Below are 16,457 nucleotides of genomic sequence, written 5' to 3'. Positions count from 1 at the left end.
CATGAGTTACAGATGTACATGTCTGGGTCAAAATATGTACAGTGTTTCACATTTGAAGTCCAGGGAAAGAAAAAAGAAAAAAAAGGGAATACAGACATTAATTATTGTGTTTAAAAACAAAATGTGATCCCCCTTTATGTAATAGCACAGCAAGGTCACGAGGTAGGTGATCAAGCAAAGGCCGCCATATCCTACAGAATGCATCACAATTGCCCTTTATAATGGCACTAAGGCGCTCCATTGGCAGCACCTTGAACGTTTCTCTGTACCATTGTGTAACAGTGGGGGGCTGTCTCTGAATCCATTGAAACAGTACACATTGCTCGCTAAATGTAAAAGTTTACATAACAAAAGCATCTCTACAGAAGACAGAGAAAGCCCTTCTATGGATCAGAACAGCACAGGGTTCAGTGGGATCGTCTGGTGAAAGATGGAGTGAAGCTCTATAGCAATATTTTTCCAAAATCTAGTAATTAAAGGACATTGCCAGCTGATATGACAGTTGTGCAGAAAACCATCACTGACAGCCTCCATAAGGAGGAAACCTCAAACGGTAATTGCAAAAGAAGTTGGACATCAGTGCATCAAGAGCAGCCACACACAGACGGATCCTGGACATGGGCTTCAAATGTCATATTCCTCTTGTCAAACAATGTCAGAAATGTCTTAAAGTAAAAAAGAACTGGTCTGTTGCTCAGTGGTCCAAAGTCCTCTTTTCTGATGAGAGCAAATTTTGCACCTCATTTGGAAACCAAGATTCCAGAGTCTGGAGAAAGAATGGAGAGGTACTCAATCCAAGATGCTTGAAGTCCAGCGTGAAGTTTCCACAGTCTGTGCTGATTTGGGAAGTCATGTTATCTGCTGGTGTTGATTCACTATGCTTTATTAAGTCCAGAGTAAACGCAGCCATCTACCAGGACATTTTGGAGCACTTCATGCCTCCTTCTGCAGACGAGATGCTGACTTCATTTCCCAGCAGGACTTGGCACCTGCCCACCTGCCAGAAGTACCAAAACCTGGTTCAATGACCATGGGATTACTGTGCTTATTTGCCAGCAAATGAGAGATGAGAGACATGAGACCGAACAATGCAGAAGAGCTGAAGGCTGCTCACATAACACGTCAGCAGTGCCACGGGCTGAGAGCGTCCATGCCACGCCGCACTGATTCATGCAAAAGGGGTCCAAACATATGCATGATTATACTCATACTTACTTATATACCGACATTTCTCTATTTAAAATCCTTGTTTTATTGATTTCATGTAATTTTCTGAGCTTTTGAATTTGGGGTTTTCATAAGCTGTAAGTTATAACCATCAAAACTATAACAATTATATTAGTTTCACCTTTTAAGTTGAATTACTGAAATAAATGAACGTTTGCACGATATTGTTATTATTTTTGGAGCTGGTGGCATATTTTAAGCTGAGTTCCCTTTTAAAAGTTTTTGCACATTTAAAATGAAAAAAAAAAAAAGGCTGATTCTGAGGGGCACATTTTGGTTGTTTTTTTTAAAGATTCGAATGACCCCTAGCTGAATACCATAATCTATCAGTCCATTTACAGTTGTATGATATTTATTAGGTTAAAAACCTTTCAACAGAAATAAAAACTCAAGTTTCTCAAAACTTTATTAATCACAGTACATGGACAGAATGTTTTATTGACAACAATCTATAATGATTACATCAATGACCATCAATATTAAATCACAAGTGCAAGTATTTAGTGTAAATGTTTTTTTTAAGATTATTACAGATCCTCCATATAATGACTGACAACAAGAAGACAGGCACCATTGTCTAAATCACCATCACATTAGGAGACATCTGCCACCCTACAACCCAACCTTCATGTATGTTCAGTATAAAGTGTAGGATGATGAACTGACCCTGTGAACTGTTTTGTAATTCACTACATTAAGAGGGGTAAAATTTATGCAACGTAAATGTAAAAAAGGAGAAGAAATATTGTTTATTTGTGTTTCGCTCTAATAGGTAAACAATAAAGACATAATTAGAAAAGACATGAATCACATTCCTAACACTTGCCTAAAAGCTGCATGGAACATTCACTACTACTGAGGACGTTCTACAGAAGCAGACTTTAAAAAATCAAAATGCCAAATATGTCAAAAGAATTTCAGCTTTAAAGTTATTTGGTCATTTATTTCAGCTTTACATAGAAACTAATGTGTGCTTTTGACCACCCTCTGTAATAGACCTGTGCGTTAAGTTCAACTCCCCTTTAAAAAAAAAAGCTTACCTAGCTACAGTAAACTTTTACTTGGGTCTGTTTTGTTCTATGTGTGAACAGTGTAGATAGTAGCATAATGATTGTATGGGTTATTGTACGGGTTGACTGTGAGCACATTACCTTGTTTGTACTTCATGACATGTGTCAGACTCAGAAATGGTTTTATGCAAAGTGTAATGTACATAAAACCCAAATAGGATGACATCAGGCTCTAGCTTGTCCCAGGTGACACCGAGTAAAGCAAAGTACATCCTGGAGAGTTAATTAAATATATGATTTTAATGGTTTTCAAATCAGTTCTTTTAATGACTACAGTCTATTTCATATGCTTAATACACTGGCACTATTTACGTATACTGTCACAAATAAAAAGTATTACATGAAATCAAAAACAAGCGAGCCTTGAAAATGAAAAGTAACCATATTTCCACAAAATGTCAGGCAGCCACAATGAAGCTCTTTTTCTTTAAGAGTAAAGTAAATGGTGTTACCAAGGCTCTCATTTGAGCAGAGGGCATAAAAAAAATGTTACACCAAAATAACATGCAGGCACTAAATTATCTATGACATTTTCATGGTCTATTTAAGAGTCACATTTTCTTGGCTACATCATTTCAAGTTGAAGTTTATTACTATTAAGAGCAACACAATAGTCATAACAATATGGACAGTTTTAACGGACAGTTTAGAATGATTGTGTTCATACGAGAGTCAGCACTGACACTGTACTCTGTATCCAGGATAGGTGCTGCCAGGATGAATGTATGCAGTGAGGTGACGCTTGCATTTGCGCACTAAAAGCACCTTTATGCAACACTATGAGTCAACAACTAAAGTTCTTTAGGAGTTAAGACATTTATTGTGTTTATTGCTATAGTAATTGTTACAGAAAAACAACCACATGTGCAGTCGTACTTATGAATCTCATATATCTCAATTTATAAATGTAAAAAGGTTTAGTGTTTTACATATTAGGGAGATTTTCCCTGGTAATATTCAAAAGAAGAGGTTATTTAGGCCAGATTAAGAGTGAAGGAAACTTCATGTTTCCCGATTCCAAAAATTAAGCAGAACATTGCCACAAAAAACAACTAACGTTAGCTTTAGAGGGTACTTTAATTTGACCTAAAAACCAACACTTTATGTGAATGTGAAATGACATACTACAGTTTAAGTTATAATGGCGAGGTTTTGGAAAATACAGCTGTGTGATGTCTCATCATCTGCAGTGCAGACTGGCCAACATTTCTGTACAAAGACAAATTGTTTTACTGTTTTCTTTAAGTAGTTGTTTTCCAGGAAAAAGTAACTTCAACCAGACTTGAATACATGTACATGAACAGAAATGAATCTATATTAAAAAAGATTCTAGGCTTATTTTAACAGATTTATTTTTCAGAAACATGAACATTCTACAAAATTTGCATTTACTACAACTGGCCTTCTTTTAGCTGTAGCTCAGGGCCAGTTGAATTTTATTTTTTTTAGATTGTGCTTCTCTTTTCTTAGGCTGTCCAGAGTTACTTTTTCCCCATTCTGATTTAACTCAGGATTGTGTAGTTTTGGAAAGATTTTGGAAAGGATCTATTTGTGCTGTGCCAACACATCATTAAAAATATTGAGGAAGAGGTTCACATGATACTCCTTGAAAACCAGTGCTGGGCGGAATCTGATTGATCGATCCCCACAGCCCCCGAGGAGGACGCCTGCCAACGAAACAAAATGGAACAACAATAATTGTTTTTTGCAGAGATATCAAACAGATATCTAACACTTTCAAATGTGATTCCTTTGATGACTTAGCTGATTAGTTTCAGCCATATTAAAGATAAGTTAAGGTTACTGCTAACAGAAATTACAACATCGTAAACTTCTTTACTCTGGCTAGGCTAAAGGAAGAAAATGATTATCCTCATTATTCTCTAGTTTTGCAAATATCATAGACTTGTCTTCCATGATCTGCATGAGTGCAAAACTGAACCAAAGAAGCCCTCTTAAAAAACAAAAACACCATATATTGATATGCTTTATACCTTTGTCTCTGGCCTTGAGCAGGATCCTATCACGTGTGGCATCATCAAAGGCATCAATGGCACAGAAGGTCCCCTGTCCTCGGGCTCGACTCAATATGCTGGGGTACTGAGCCTGCGGAAAAAACCCACGTAATTTATGATCACGACCATTCAAAGCCATAAACGCAGCATTACGCTCAGTTAGTAAGCTTAAAAATCAGCAAAAATATTCAGATCAATGATTAACAACCAAATAATTTTTAAGAGATGTACTAACTTTAAACTTAAAAACTAGCAATTTTTTTTTAAATGCTACTGCCTCCATCCTCTGTCTCTCACACTTACATGTTTCAGATCAAACAAATTTTTGTGTAAATACAAAATACAGTTTGTGGCAGATAACAGGCACGACAGGACCACGTTTCCATTTTTTTCAGCATCCTTTTTTACTTCGGTTGCCGTACACAATTGGCTGCAGCTTTCCAGTTCGCAGGCACACACAATCATCAACAACCACAAATACAGGACCCGGTACAGATTTTGAAACTAGCAAGGTGTGATTGTAGATGCTGCATAGGTGAGTCCACCTCACCTGCGCAGCATCGCAAGCCATGCCCTGCCATACAGTTTTTAAATGCTTATTTATTAAGAGAAAAAAGCTTTAAAAGAAATCTATCCAAACCCATATGAAAGTAACAGCCCCATGAACCTAACAATTAGTTCTGCTACCCTGACAATCAAATGTTAACTGGGTTTTTCAAGTCGGTGTGGAGGAATTTTGTTTTAATTCTGCTCCACGGGCAGTTTTAGTTAAGGCAGGTTTTCAAACATGAAGGGCCACGAGTTTGGACCAAGTTAATAAAAAAAAAAACAAAACAGTACCTGTAGCTCGTAGAGGCCATTCAGCAAAGCTTTGCCAGAGCGGGTCACTTCCTCCAGAAGATTTTCTCTCCGAATCACATTGAGAACCTCAGAAAGGAACAAGTTCTTTGACGGGTCACCCATCCACGTGTTAAAGATGCGGTAGGGCTGCGGAAAGCACAATCACAAAACACTGGATACTGGGTAGTAAAAACCTAAAATAAAAAGAACAGTTAAAACTTATCAAAATGGGTAGGGAAGGGGGCTGATTCCTGTTTCAGCTCACACTGAGCAGGAACCCCTGTGATGCACCAGGCCAGGCTATTGGCAGGTTACATAGTCCTATTAATACATATAGCAAAATATCTATCTATATCTATATATATCTATATATATATATATACATATATATATATATATATATACATATATATATATATATATACACATATATATATATATATATATATATATATACACACACATATATATATACACATACACATATATATACACATACACATATATATACATATATATACACATATACACATATATATATATATGTACACACACACACACACACACACACATACATATACATACACATCACATCACTGAGGATTTAATGAAGATTTGAAACAAACATAGAAAAAAACCACACTGCAAATAACAAATGTGTCAGATTAGGGCGCTAGGCAACAGTATCTCAGGGCAGATGAGCCTACAGTTTCCCCTCATTGACCCCTTGAACACAAACACTGTATTTTCAGATATATATATATATATATATACATATATATATATAGATATAGATATATAGATATATACACACATATATATATAAAAAAAACACCCAGCACGCCCTGTGGGCGGTTTATCCTTTAAGCTCGGGTCCTCTACCAGAGGCCTGGGAGCTTGAGGGTCCTGCGCAGTATCTTAGCTGCGCAGTATCTTAGCTGTTCCCAGGACTGCGCTCTTCTGGACAGAGATGTCCGATGTTGTTCCCGGGATCTGCTGGAGCCACTCGCCTAGCTTGGGAGTCACCGCACCTAGTGCTCCGATTACCACGGGGACCACCGTTACCTTCACCCTCCACATCCTCTCGAGCTCTTCTCTGAGCCCTTGGTATTTCTCCAGATTCTCGTGTTCCTTCTTCCTGATATTGCTGTCATTCGGAACCGCTACATCGATCACTACGGCCGTCTTCTTCTGTTTGTCTACCACCACTATGTCCGGTTGGTTAGCCACCACCATTTTGTCCGTCTGTATCTGGAAGTCCCACAGGATCTTAGCTCGGTCATTCTCCACCACCCTTGGGGGCATCTCCCATTTTGACCTTGGGACTTCCAGGTTATACTCGGCACAGATGTTCCTGTACACTATGCCGGCCACTTGGTTACATACTGTGCAGGGGCCTGTCCTTCCATGATGGTTCCTCGTCTCCCTCCTCTTTCTTGGGTTTCTGCTGCCTGAGGTATTCACTGAGCACTTGGTCAGTTGGGGCCATCTTCCCAATGTATTCTTGGATGTTCGTTGTCTCATCCTGGACTGTGGTGCTGACACTCACCAGTCCCCGGCCCCCTTCCTTCCGCTTAGCGTACAGCCTCAGGGTGCTGGACTTGGGGTGAAACCCTCCATGCATGGTAAGGAGCTTTCTTGTCTTTATGTCAGTGGCTTCTAGCTCCTCCTTTGGCCAGCCTATTACCCCAGCAGGGTACCTGATCATGGGCAGGGCGTAGGTGTTGACGGCCCGGATCTTGTTCTTACCGTTCAGCTGACTCCTCAGGACTTGCCTGACCCTCTGCAGGTATTTGGTGGTTGCAGCCTTTCTAGCGGCCTTTTCATGATTCCCATTCGCCTGCGGGATCCCCAGGTACTTGTAACTGTCCTCTATGTCTGCAATGTTGCCTTCTGGTAGTTCAATCCCCTCAGTTCTGACTACCTTCCCTCTCTTTGTTACCATCTGACTACACTTCTCCAGTCCGAACGACATTCCAATGTCATTGCTGTATAGCCTGGTAGTGTGGATCAGTGAATCGATGTCTCGTTCACTCTTGGCATACAGCTTGATGTCATCCATGTACAGGAGGTGGCTGACAACCGCTCCGTTCCGTAGTCGGTATCCGTAGCCAGTCTTGTTAATGATCTCACTGAGGGTTTCAGGCCTATGCAGAACAGCAGTGGGGACAGAGCATCTCCTTGGTAGATCCCGCACTTGATGGTGACTTGTGCTATGGCCTTGGAGTTGGCCTCTAGTGTTGTGCGCCACATCCCCATTGAGTTTCTGATGAAGGCTCTTAGGGTCCTGTTGATCTTGTACAATTCTAGGCATTCCAGTATCCAGCTGTGGGGCATTGAGTCATAGGCCTTCTTGTAATCAATCCAGGCAGTGCAGAGGTTGGTCAGTCTGGTCTTGCAGTCTCGGCTGACTGTTCTGTCTACCAGTAACTGGTGTTTTGCGCCTCTGGTATTCTTGCCAATCCCTTTCTGTGCCCCGCTCATGTATTGACCCATGTGCCTGTTCATCTTAGCCGATATGATGCTTGACAGGAGCTTCCATGTAGTACTGAGGCAGGTAATTGGTCGGTAGTTGGATGGGACCGGTCCCTTCTTGGGGTCCTTGGGGATCAGGACCGTCCGACCTTCTGTTAGCCATTCCGGGTGTCTCTCGTTAACTAGCAGCTGGTTCATTTGTGCAGCCAGACGCTCGTGGAGTGCAGTCAGCTTCTTCAGCCAGTAGGCGTGAAACATGTCGGGCCCTGGTGCTGTCCAACTCTTCATACTGGAGACCCTTTCTTGGATATCTGCCACTGTGATGGTTACTGGACCCTGTTCAGGGAGGTCGCTATGGTCTGCCCTCAGATACACTAGCCACTGAGCATTGCCGTTATGGGTTGCGTCCTTCTCCCATATGTCCTTCTCTCCAGCCTTGGTGGTGCTGTTCTCTTATTGTTCCCTTGCCACTGAGAGTAACATCATCTAGCAGACCTTCTGAGGGTACTTCACGTAATCTTGGTAACCGGCTACGGGGGATCCAGGTTTCAAGCTTGGCCATGATCCTATTTTTCAGGTCAATCTCGGGTGGGGGTGATGATATCTCCCCCCTGACCTGGCGTCCTGACTCCTCCTTGCCGTAGCATTTATGTTGTACCTCGTCAATCTCTAGGTGTGACAGCAGTCCCTTCTTTCGAATGTTGGAACACTGAGCTACTAGTTGTTTCGCCGTCATTGTGGATGTTGGGTATCGAAGAATCCATAGGTCCCTCATCCTATTCATGTAACCCCTTCCGCCAGGGTTACTTGCGTAGTAGCATTCCAACAACGCCCTGTTTTCATCTCTTGCCCACCGATGCCTTCTTGTTCCAGTAGCCCACTTGTTGTCAGGGTGCCGCGGTTCCTCAACACCTGACGCGGACCTTGTTGATCCGGGCGACGTCCGAGCCGGCATGCCTTCATATTTATCTGTCTCGCTCATGTCTGCGGTAGGCTCACTTAGCATAGGGGGTCTAGCCTTAGGACCCTTTATATATATATATATATATATATATATATATATATATATATATATGTATATATATATATATATATGTATATATATATATATATATATATATATATATATATATATGTATATATATATATATATATATATATATATATGTATGTATATATATATATATATATATATATATATATATATGTGTATGTATATATATATATGTGTATGTATATATATATATTATGAAGAAAAACAACAAGAAACTGTCACACCTGCTTTTTCGTGAGACAGAATCTTTTAACTCTGACATGTAATATTGCAGGATGTGGTGTCTCTTCTATTTCCACCTCTACAAGAAGCCACTCCCACACTAAAATGTTTTGAACACGTTTCCTTTAAAACTAAGCTAACTTTTATTGGTTAGCTGATTCTGACTCTTATATGGTGCGTTTCTCCTCTGCCTGAGCACTAAAAGCCTCATTCATCTAATCACGTCGGCACTTATTTCTATGATTTTTCAATGCAAGTTCTTTCCATCTAAAATTCATGTATTGTCCAGGAGAGCAACTTGGGGTTGGAATTAATGCCCAAGGGTATTTGGCATACAGACGGGAGCAGCTGGGGATCGAACCACCAACCTTTGGATTAGTAGATGACCTGCTGTTCCTCCTGAGCCCATTATTCCACATGTAGAACTAATGTAATGTAGAACTTACAGAAAATAAATACGTTGGAATTTAAAATTCCAACTTCATATCTGTCTTTAAATTTCTCCACTAACTGATGTAGAAAAGACCCCCTAATTTCTGTTAACCCAGAGAAGAATGGCTAAGAGCAAAGATAATGGCTCTTTATCTTTGCTCACTGTCATAATCAGCAAGTTATTAAGATCTGACATTTAATATTGTAGAACAACTCGCAGGGTTTATGTCCAACAGAACACAACATCCATATGAGTAGGATGGATACGTTAAATACTGCATGAGAATTTTCACTTTAGGCAAATTATAATTCATGATTTCAACACTGTCCCACATAGCAAGCAGGTCTGGCCCGGATCTGGTATCAAGCCGGCACTGCTGACTGACTTCTGGCATGATAAGACGTATGTCATCCAGATATGGGCCAGGCCTGGCATAGATGGCACTGTCTATGTGATGGCATGCCATATCTGGCTTGATTGTGGTTTGGTTTATGCGGCCCAGGCTCATAGAAAACAGGTCTAGCCCGGATCTGGCATCAAGCTGGCACTTCTGACTAACTGGTGTCTTGGCAGAGTGTATGATGTGGGCCAGGTCTGGCAATGGTGGCACTATTTATGTTCCTATTTTCCTATTTTAGTTATAAGACCCAAATGCCATGTTGCAATACTGTACTGCTATGGTAGCCAACGTTTCAAATGCAGGTTCGACAGGTTTGAGAGTGTACACTTTATCCAAAACCTAGTAACGGTTTACTCGTTCTTGCCAGCGGGTGGCTGTAGCTCAGGAGGTAGAGCAGGTCACCTACTGATCAGAAGGTTAGTGGTTTGATCCCTGGCTCCTACAGTGTGCATGTCAAGAGTGTAAATGTGTATGAATGTAGTTAGGAAGCATTCAGTTAAGAGAAAGTGTGTGATTGGGTGAATGTGGCATGTTGTATAGAGCACTTTCAGTAATCCGGGAGAGTAGAAAAGCATATAAGAATCAGTCCATTCACTGTCTGAACAGAGTTTCTTCATGTTACTTTTGCACTGTTTTGCATGTTCTGGCACATGTTGTTATTTCATGGCTTGATTAAGGTACACATTAGGCCGACATCTGGGGCCAGAGCTGAAACTGTTCTGGGCCAGCACAGGACCACCAGTGTGTCTGCAACTGGCCTTGTGCTGGCCCATGTGTGGGCCACCTCTGGCAAACCAGGTCTGGGCCACCAGAGGGCCGTCATTCTTTGCGGTATGTGGGCCATGTGTAAGCACATTGTGTGGGCCAGATCCGGGCCATATTAATTTTGCTATGTGGGCGTCTGCTGTGTATCACTGTATGTGTCATTCATGAATGTCCAAATATATACAATTTTAACCCCTTTTCTTTTCTGGGACAATATAGAGCCATTGCTGTTCCAAACCAAGCATTATATAATGGTTATATACACTAGCTCCCTCACTATATTTAGATATTAGATGTATAACAAAGAACCGTTTTAAGCTGGCTCCACCTGGGATCATTCGCATATTCATTGTGCACCTGCTTTGGTGTCTGACATGACATTTTATTGTAGAAAAAACAGACATAAAAATGTCAAACCTTGTCTGGCTGTAATTCATCCTTGTGGTAGTAACCCCCACTCAGAAGCTTCTTGCTGAAAGAGACAATGTCAGCAGGGTCGTCCATACCCCAGTGCTCATGGGCCCAAAACTTTCCTGTGCCTCCGCCACCAGTCTGGACCTCATCCACATGAAAAGCACAGCCATGCTGAGGGGGAAAGCAAAGATACTCAGTATATCTCCACCAGAATTTTGAATCCCTGAACTCCAAAGCAGACAATTCTGACTTTTTCTCCTTCGTTCTGGATGAGAGCTGTGATGTCCGAGACACAGCTCAGATACCACTCTTTGTACGTGGATTAACAAGGGTTCAATTAAAAGGACGATGACAGAGAATGATGTATTCACAGAGGTAACTGCATGCTTGGACAGGCTGAAATAGGACATGCTGACACAACAAGGAAAAATATTGGACTTTTAAAGCAGATCCAAGATAAAGTGACTAAAATAAACCCTGAACCTAAATTGTTATTTTTGCATTGTATTGTGCACAAGGAGGTGTTGTGTTGGTCAGTGGTGAAAATTAACCATGTTGTTGGCATTATAAGTAAAATAGATAATTTCATAAGGGCATGAGCACTCAGTCACACAGTTTGTCGCACTTTGCAACTTGCTGACTGCAATGACAGAGGCTACAGTGTAGGACCTGAGAGCAGAAAAGAAAGGCAAGTACATTCCAGTGTCTTCAGATACAGAATGAAAGGCAGATACTGCAGCTATTGCTGTCGATTTGACTGGAACCAATGTATGAACTAAACTCCAAAACAAGAAAAACACTCTGGGTAATGAAGTTGAACAAATCCAGATACAGATCCTCCCTCGGTGATGATCACCATATATTCACAATTGTTTTTGGGAATGTTAGTTAAAATGGGATCAAACGTTGGTGTTGTTATTATACAACACCAACATTGCATTTTTAATTGTATCATCTCCTCTTCCCAGTAGCCATGTATAAATATATCAAATTAATATTGATCAGAATATTAAATTCAGCTTATTAGTTCAGGCCTCCACAACAGTCCCAGTTTCTCATGCGACAAATACATGTGGGCCTTTCCACAACATTATCAAAGAAACTGTATACATATTTGTTGCTATTTGTTGCTCCTGACAAAAATGATCAAATGAGAACATTTTCAATTCCTGCCCCCCTGTATGATTCCCATGGACATATCTATACATATCTTTAAAAATATTTTTGCAACATTACATCACAGTAGATCTAGAAAAAAAGCCCAAAACTTTTTTTTAAAGACACATACAAACTAGTCTGCCTTTAAAGCTGGTGTCTTACCTTGCGTGCAATATTGCGCAGTCTTCGGAAGAAGTCTGGCGAGGCGTGGTTATCGCCGCCTTCGGCCTGAATCGGTTCAATTACAATCCCCGCCACAGGTTTTCCCTTTTGTCTCCACTTCACAATCAAATCTTCCACCTTGAGTTGCACACAAGAGTTCCAACATCACACACACAACATGGCACTTTTTTGTAACATAGTAACAAATAACTTAAACCAGTCATTCATAACATTAAAGCATTTGCGTAATATAATATGTATATATAATATAATATAGTATATGTATCTCATTTTGTCAGTACAGGATCTTTTACCATTAAAACAACAGACATAAGACTTTTGAATTTGTCCTGTGATATCTGGTATCATGCCTAAAGTTGGGAATTGGTTGATCATACTAGTTTTTTCAGCATACAGTGTACAGTGTCTTCACTGAAACCCAGAGCAGTGTGCTTCTATGTAGAGCCATATGCAGGAGCTTACACTGTTTTATTATGTGGGAATGAACAATGCTTTCTACCCACATCATTGAGCATGCGACAAATACTGTATGGCCCTAGCACCGGTTGACCAGTTGCCTTTTGTTGGACCATTTGGAGTAGGTACTAACCACTGCATACCCAAAAGGCAGTCTTCTTTCTACTTTTTTGTTACTATGTCCACTTACTGCTCAATATACCCCATATTTTGACAGGTGCCAATATAATATGATCAATTTTATTTTCAGTTTTACTCTAATGTAAACTGCAATACATGTAATGTCATGAAAAAATTAAAATTACATAAACTTCAAAAATACAACCTCAAAAACTTAAAAAATGAAAAGAACAAATTGAAAACACATGAGATATCATCACATCTAAAATAAAAATCATCCTCAGAATTGATAATTACATGGACTAGCTAATGTGTTATTGCAGTATCAATATGATACTCTGTATTTTTATGGCCCCCAATGAGATGATGCATGGTGTCCTGGAGGATCTTCTTCCAGATTTGGATTTGGGCAAGTCTGAGATGCAACCTGGTGATGTCGAATCGACTGAAACATAGCATGGGGGGCATTCACTGGTATCAATTCCTTCATTCTCCAGCAGTTTCCTGCATACTCTTGCCACATGAGGCTGGGCGTTGTTACGTACCAAAAGAAACCTAGGACTCTGCACCAAGCATACCTAGGGCTCTGGCAGTGCTCGTCCTGTTCCACCTTGCACAAAGGAGCAGATACCGGTTCTGCTGATAGGTTAAGAACCTTCGACTCAAATCAAAACTGTTATATATTAAGAAAAGACCATGTTGCTTCCCATGATGACATTTTGGTCTGTACCTTATGGTTGTTCGCATATGCCCATATAGTATCTACTCTTTGTATACATACAGCCTACCTCCTCCAAACAACGAGCCTCTTCTTCTGCATTCTCTCTGGTAAACTCATCCAGTGGGTACTGTAGTCTGGGGAATGGGGCAACAGGCCAATCAAATGATGGAATGTCCAGTTTGTGGATCGCTTTGGAGTGTGTTGTTGCCAAACAACCTTAACAAGGCAACAGCAATGAATTAGTAACAAATCCACAAAGTTAGAATATGCCTTTTGGTTTTATCTTTCTGAAAAGTCTAATCATTGCCATCATCCACTGGGAAATTTGTAAGTTTGCTCACTTACGAAGAAATTAAGAATCTCTAACAGTATCATTTTAATTAAAAAAGACAGAATAGCAACAAAAAATACAGAAAAACACATTAAATAAAATGAATAAATTTGCACATCATTGACTGAAAGTATTTGATCTCCTACAACCCAGCCAGAATTCTGGTTCCCAGAGATTGACTGAAATCTGGCAGACAATTAATTAATCAATTATAGATACTAATATTCACTTGCTATCTGTTCACCGGTCTATAGACTCAGTTTGTTCCATTCAAACCTCCTCCGGTGGGGAAGGATTGTAGACTTCCACAAGGCTGGAATGGGTTACAAGGCCATCAACAAGAAGCTTAGTGAGAAGGTGACAACTCTTGGTGCAATTATTCCAAAATAGAAAAAATAGAAAATGACCATCAGTCGCCCTCAGTCTGAAGCTCCACATTAGATCTTGCATTCACCTCATGGGGAGAGCATGATCATGATAAAGGTGTAACACAGTAAGCTATAAAGGATTAAAATCTTGTGGTGCTTGTAAGGTTTCCCTGCTTTAGCAACTGGCCTGTCTACAGTTTTCTTAGCAAAAATCTAAATGATGCAGAGAAGGCTTGTGTGCTTTTGTCAGACGAAGCCACATTCAAACTAGAATAAGGAGAAAGAAGAACGCTGAGGATTACCCAAAGAACATTATGGTGGAAATATTATGTTTTAGGGCTGTTTTTCTGCTAAGGACACTTCACTGCTTTGAGAGGACAATGAACGTTGTCATGTCCCGTAAAATCTTGGAAGAGAAGCTCCTTCTCTAAGCCAGAACACTGAAGATGGCCTGTAGATCTTCCAGCATGACAATGTCCTAAAGCCTACTACCAATGCAACATAGAAGGGACTAAAGAAGAAGCAGGTAAAGGTCATTGAGTGGCCTAGCTAGTCTCCAGACCTCAGTAGAAAATCTCTGGAGGAAGCTGAAGCTTCAATTTCCTAAGCAGCAGTCAGAAACCTAAAGGATTTAGGTTTTTGTAAAGAGGAGTGCAAAAATCCTTTCTGAAATGTGTGCAAATCCAGTGAACTACAAGAAGTACAGTACTAACCAACAAAGGTTTCTCCAACAAATAATACATCGTGTTTTGTGTAGCGATCAAATAATTATTTACTTAATGATATGCAAATCATTTTACAACTTTTATGTAATTCATTTTTCTGGACCCCTGGTTGATAATCTGTCTCTCTTCATTAAAATGAAACTACCATAAAATTAGAGACTGTTAATTTCTTCTTAAATGAGCAAACTTAAAATTCAGGCAAAAATCAAATAATGATTTCCCCAGTTGTACAAACAGCACACTGACTTGAGTCTAAAGTTTCAAACTGAGATCATGCAATGACAGTATTAAATACATACAATGCTTGTGTATCTGTGAAAAGCTATGAAAATGCTACATGTGGACCCTTGAGCTTTCAATTTTTACATGTTTGAGGTGTTAATAATCAAATTTCTATTTTTATAACACAGGCTTTTGTATGATAACAGCTGGGTTGTTTGAACATTTTGCATCACTACCTGGACCGTTTTCAATCCCTCAGACGAAAAAGTACTTATAATGTGCCAGTGCATTATTATCCATGAACTGTTTTACAATAAAACAGTTGTAATATACCAGCTCAAATTTGGGTATAAAAACTTGAATTCAGTTTGTTATTTGGGGGTTGTGACCGGTGGTCTAATTTGTTAAGTGCTGTTGTTTTAACAGTAGCAAAAATGTATTCAGTATTTAACATACCTAATGTTCTTCCATGGAAGCCTCCCATGAAAGATAAAATACTGAGTTCTGGACAACCTGGTGCCTGAGATCAAAAGACATAAGGACTCAATCATGCTAAGCAAGAGAAAAGACAAACATCAAGAAATAAGAAGCAAATATTGAGTCCAATATGGCAGGAAAGTGGTGAATAACTTAATGAATAGTGAGACCTGGTTGATCATGGAGGTGTTCAGTTCTTCATTAGTTGGTGTGTTTTGGCCTCGTTCTTTGTTCTAAAGTAAAAAAAAAAACAACCACAGAGATTAAATTCATTTTAATTCCAACTTGTTGGCTTACATTTTTTTTTTTACTACTCGATACAATACATTTTCTACACTACCGTCTTTTTAAGGACAGCTATCTCCTGTGGTGACCTTTAGTTTGCTTTAGGTTTTGTGTTTTTGTCCGAGATTTGGATTCAGTTGTCTGTTATAGTGTAATGATCAAATAATATTACTGATAATAGAACATCACAGAACATTACTACAACCCCAATTCCAATGAAGTTGGGACATTGTGTAACATGTAAATAAAAACAGAATAAAATGATTTGCAAATTCTTTTCAACCTATATTCAATTGAATACACTACAAAGAAAAGGTATCCAATGTTCAAACTATTAAACTTTACTGTTGTTGTGCAAATCTTCACTCATTTTTAATTTGATGCCTGCAACATGTTCCAATAAAGCTTGGACATGTTTGCCACGGGGTTATATCTATGGGCTCAAATTGTGGTCATAAATATTTTGTACTTGTAAATCAGGATTTGTATGTGTAAA

At 39.7% G+C, this 16,457-nt stretch overlaps 1 protein-coding gene across 3 annotated transcripts in view; it reads right to left on the bottom strand.

Moving 5' to 3' along the window:
* Window positions 1-1,631: 1,631 nt before the first annotated feature.
* Window positions 1,632-16,457, bottom strand: part of abat (4-aminobutyrate aminotransferase) — a 49,417-nt gene continuing 34,591 nt past the window's right edge. For all 3 annotated transcript variants that reach the window (XM_003459391.5, XM_005464936.3, XM_025906717.1), the window contains 8 exons: window positions 15,847-15,909; window positions 15,656-15,719; window positions 13,621-13,769; window positions 12,236-12,373; window positions 10,919-11,086; window positions 5,153-5,299; window positions 4,292-4,403; window positions 1,632-3,964 (listed from right to left, as the gene is read on the bottom strand). In XM_003459391.5, coding sequence (XP_003459439.4) covers window positions 3,843-3,964; window positions 4,292-4,403; window positions 5,153-5,299; window positions 10,919-11,086; window positions 12,236-12,373; window positions 13,621-13,769; window positions 15,656-15,719; window positions 15,847-15,909 — 963 coding nt within the window. In that variant the 3' untranslated portion in view covers window positions 1,632-3,842. The remainder of the gene's footprint in view (window positions 3,965-4,291; window positions 4,404-5,152; window positions 5,300-10,918; window positions 11,087-12,235; window positions 12,374-13,620; window positions 13,770-15,655; window positions 15,720-15,846; window positions 15,910-16,457) is intronic.

Source organism: Oreochromis niloticus, linkage group LG4 (assembly GCF_001858045.2).
Source record: "Oreochromis niloticus isolate F11D_XX linkage group LG4, O_niloticus_UMD_NMBU, whole genome shotgun sequence".
Lineage (NCBI taxonomy): Eukaryota > Metazoa > Chordata > Actinopteri > Cichliformes > Cichlidae > Oreochromis > Oreochromis niloticus.
Note: the sequence above shows the minus strand (reverse complement) of the source record. Positions and strands in the feature narration are given on the sequence as shown.